The following is a 4,106-nucleotide window of genomic DNA, read 5'->3' as shown; positions in this document are numbered from 1 at the left end:
TTTTGATGAGGGCTCCTGCACATGCATTGGTTCTCTACTGCAGCTGTCGGTTCCAGGAATTACACTCAGCTCATCAAGTTTAACAGTAAGCCTTTTTGCACCCTGCATTCTTCTGATAGCACTAAATTATCAGATAAATAGCTAACATATAGTAATTACTAAATTAAGTTTTATATAAATTTATCTTACATTTAATGAAGGTAACATTAAGAACCAAATTTTAGGACATTAATCATTTGAAAGTATACCTTTAGTTCAGTGTATGTTAATTGACAGAAATTTACAACCATGCCTTATATTATACTCTGTAATTGAAAAATCAATTTAGTTAAAGTTTATCTTACAGAAAAATTTGATTTACAATAAATATGTAAATTTCAAGCAAAGACAGTTGAAAGATAATGAAAATTCAAGTTAGAAAAAGAAAATTTGGAAAACATCTTTTGGTTGGGCAACAGTAAAAGAGGAAGCAATAGTGAAAACCACAATGGTTTACAAAAATACAAAGACCCAAGCAGAGAGTGAGTTAAAGAAAGTGAAAAGTCAATTGGAAAGTTATGGGAGGGCATTCAGAAAGCAAAAATACTGTAAACCCTATTTAAGACACATCCACACAGGATGGTCTCCAGAGCACCTAGAGTGGAAGGATTAGGACCAAACAGACCCAAGGACCACAAGCATTGGCCACATTTGCCATGGCTCGGCTCTGTGCTTTCTTGATGTCCCTGGTGGTGATGAGCTACTGGTCAACCTGCTGTCTAGGATGTGACCTGCCTCACACTCATAACCTCAGGAACAAGAGAGCCTTCACACTCCTGGCACAAATGAGGAGACTCTCCCCTGTCTCATGCCTGAAGGACAGAAAGTACTTTGGATTCCCTTTGGAGAAGGTGGATGGCCAGCAGATCCAGAAGGCTCAAGCCATCTCTATCCTGCATGAGCTGACCCAGCAGATCCTCAGCCTCTTCACATCAAAGGAGTCATCTACTGCTTGGGATGCATCCCTGCTAGACTCATTCTGCAATGACCTCCAGCAGCAGCTGAGTGGTCTGCAAGCCTGTCTGATGCAGCAGGTAGGGGTGCAGGAATCTCCCCTGACCCAGGAAGACTCCCTACTGGCTGTGAGGGAATACTTCCACAGGATCACTGTGTACCTGAGAGAGAAGAAACACAGCCCCTGTGCCTGGGAGGTGGTCAGAGCAGAAGTCTGGAGAGCCCTGTCTTCTTCAGCCAACTTGCTGGGAAGACTGAGAGAAGAAAGAAATGAGTCCTGAGCCACATTGGAGAGGACTCTGCTGGACTAGAGCACTGTACCTCATTGCTCAGATTCAACCTACTCAAAACTGTCATTGATTTTGGCAGGAACTCAAACAATTTGTCTCAATGTTTCTGTAAACATATTTGTTCTCTTTCCATTCAGTTGTGTGTATGTATGTATGTATGTATGTATGTATGTATGTATGTATATAACCATTTATTTTTTATGTGTTTATTTATTCACTTATTTAACTATTTATATGATGTAACATATATTGCAGCATAATTTTGTATGGATACATTTTCCATAAATTATTCATAATATATAAATGTAACTTGTTTTATTTGTTCATTCTTTTTTATTTAAAACAATTTTATTGTTTACACTGGTATTTTTCTGTAATGAAATTATATACATAATCAAGCTGTCACTTATTGTAGATGCATATGACATTGTATCATGTTCAGGCAATTAGATATACCTGTCTCTTGCTTTTCATCCATTCATGGTTAATTTCTAGGTCTTTCCTTTTCTCCTGTGTATCATATTCTTTGAATACACAGCATACTGTGCAGGGTTCAGGCATAATATCTTGCACCTATCAAATTATGTAAAGTGACTGGTATTTGTACAAGACACTCCCCAACCAAGTTCTCAGCACAAAGGTGATTTATTTGACCTAGAAAGACAAGGACCAAGAGTAAGAGATAAAGACAGGTGATAGAGGACTAGGGAGAAGCAGAGGAGATACTTGTCCTAGGGGTGGGGGGGGACAAAGGACTGCCTCTGGATAGAGAAAAAACAATGTGACCCATAGGCAAATGGCAGTTTATAAAAGTAAAAGGGGGAAACCCCCGTTAGGGTAAATTGTTAAAACTGATTGTACAGCTTAACTGGGAAGCCACAAGGGGACCTTTGTTTGCTGGTTTTCAGTGCTTTGATAGCTGGACCTTGGTAATCATGCTTAGGTGAATGAAGTAGGCAAATCAGGGAATAGCCCTTGATGGGCAGCTTTACAATTCTCATGCAATGCTTTGTAGCAAAGCAGAGGGATTAAAGTAGAAGGGATGGTCTGCCAGAGCCCTGTGTGCCATACTCCGACCGGCTAGAATTCCTTCGTCGTGACGTAGTGTACTTTGAAAAGTATTCCCCGGACTTTAGCAGCCTCTGTGTTCCCTGACTCTGTCAACTTTCAACTTCTCAGAAGAGCAAATATCAGTGAAGTCATATACACAGTATGGAAATACAGCATACTGTATCAACTATCCTGCCTATACAGTGACAGATGACATATATCCTGAGAAGAAATATGTTGTCATCCCGGTCATAAGGGCCTCAAGAAATATCTTTTGGGGCAAACCTAATCATGGATTTGATATATATAATGTATCCTTTAAGACTCCAGTATTTCCTCCCAATTTCATGTGTTGCCTTCTTTTTAAAAATTATTTTTTATAGTGAGTGAGTGCACAATTGCTATGTATGATGTACTGTGAAACACGTGTAAAACTCTTCCCCAAATGAATTTTAAAATGCAGTGACACTATTGACTTCTCCATTTCTGAACATTCTTTCAGTCCCCATTTACCTAGTTGGGGAGAGAATCATAGATGGTTTGATTTTATCATTCAGGACACATCAATTATAGTCCAGCAACATGCTTTCCACATGTGAAATATTGGAGAAAGTAGGCTACAAGTATTTTTCCACTTGAGATTTGAGTCGTTTAAAGAAAAATCTATTTTTTCTGCTTAAAGTAAAGTTCTCCTTACAGTATAATGTTTTCACAACAAAACTGGTTTGTGCAGACAAGGTGAAATGCCACATCAAAATGTTCAGAACCTGAACCAGTCTCAGGGGCAGAGCCCTGACATGAAAATCCCACTGCCTTTTCTTTCAGTGAGACAGACATCATGTTAACCTCAGGATGTATTTGCCTTTCAGCCTCTGAGTGTTGGCTCTCATGGGACTGATGAAATAGACATCTTCATTCATTTGTACTGATCCTCAGGCATCTGTACTTATTCTCAGTCATCTGTACTGATTCCCAGTCATCTGTACTTATTCTCAGTCATCTGTACTGATCCCCAGTCATCTGTACTGATCCCAGGTCATCTCTACTGATTCCTAGTCTTCTGTACTGATCCCCAGTCATCTGTACTGATTCTCAGTCATCTGTACTTATTCTCAGTCACCTGTACTGATCCCCAGTCATCTGTACTGATTCCTAGTCTTCTGTACTGATCCCTAGTCATCTGTACTGATTCCCAGTCATCTGTACTGATCCTCAGTCATCTGTACTGATCCCCAGTCATCTGTACTGATCCTCAGTCATCTGTACTGATCCCCAGTCATCTGTATTGATCCTCAGTCATCTGTACTGATCCCCAGTCATCTGTACTAATTCTCAGTCATCTGTACTGATCCTCAGTCATCTGTACTGATCCCCAGTCATCTGTATTGATCCTCAGTCATCTGTACTGATCCCCAGTCATCTGTACTGATCCCCAGTCATCTGTACTGATCCCCAGTCATCTGTATTGATCCTCAGTCATCTGTACTGATCCCCAGTCATCTGTACTGATCCCCAGTCATCTGTACTGATCCCCAGTCATCTGTATTGATCCTCAGTCATCTGTACTGATCCCCAGTCATCTTTACTGATCCTCAGTCATCTGTACTGATCCTCAGTCATCTGTACTGATCCCCAGTCATCTGTACTGATCCTCAGTCATCTGTACTGATCCCCAGTCATCTGTATTGATCCTCAGTCATCTGTACTGATCCTCAGTCATCTTTACTGATCCCCAGTCATCTGTACTGATCCTCAGTCATCTGTACTGATCCT

At 40.4% G+C, this 4,106-nt stretch overlaps 1 protein-coding gene across 1 annotated transcript; it reads left to right on the top strand.

Annotated features, from left to right (window-relative positions):
- Window positions 1–695: 695 nt before the first annotated feature.
- Ifna2 (interferon alpha 2) lies at window positions 696–1,274 on the top strand. The gene is given in 1 exon segment (NM_001271218.1): window positions 696–1,274. A coding segment is annotated over 1 exon segment (579 nt).
- Window positions 1,275–4,106: the final 2,832 nt, after the last annotated feature.

This window comes from Rattus norvegicus, chromosome 5, assembly GCF_021556685.1.
Source record: "Rattus norvegicus strain SHRSP/BbbUtx chromosome 5, alternate assembly SHRSP_T2T, whole genome shotgun sequence".
NCBI classification, from domain to species: Eukaryota; Metazoa; Chordata; class Mammalia; order Rodentia; family Muridae; genus Rattus; species Rattus norvegicus.
The sequence above is the reverse complement of the archived record's forward strand: the minus strand, read 5'-3'. Positions and strand labels throughout refer to the sequence as shown.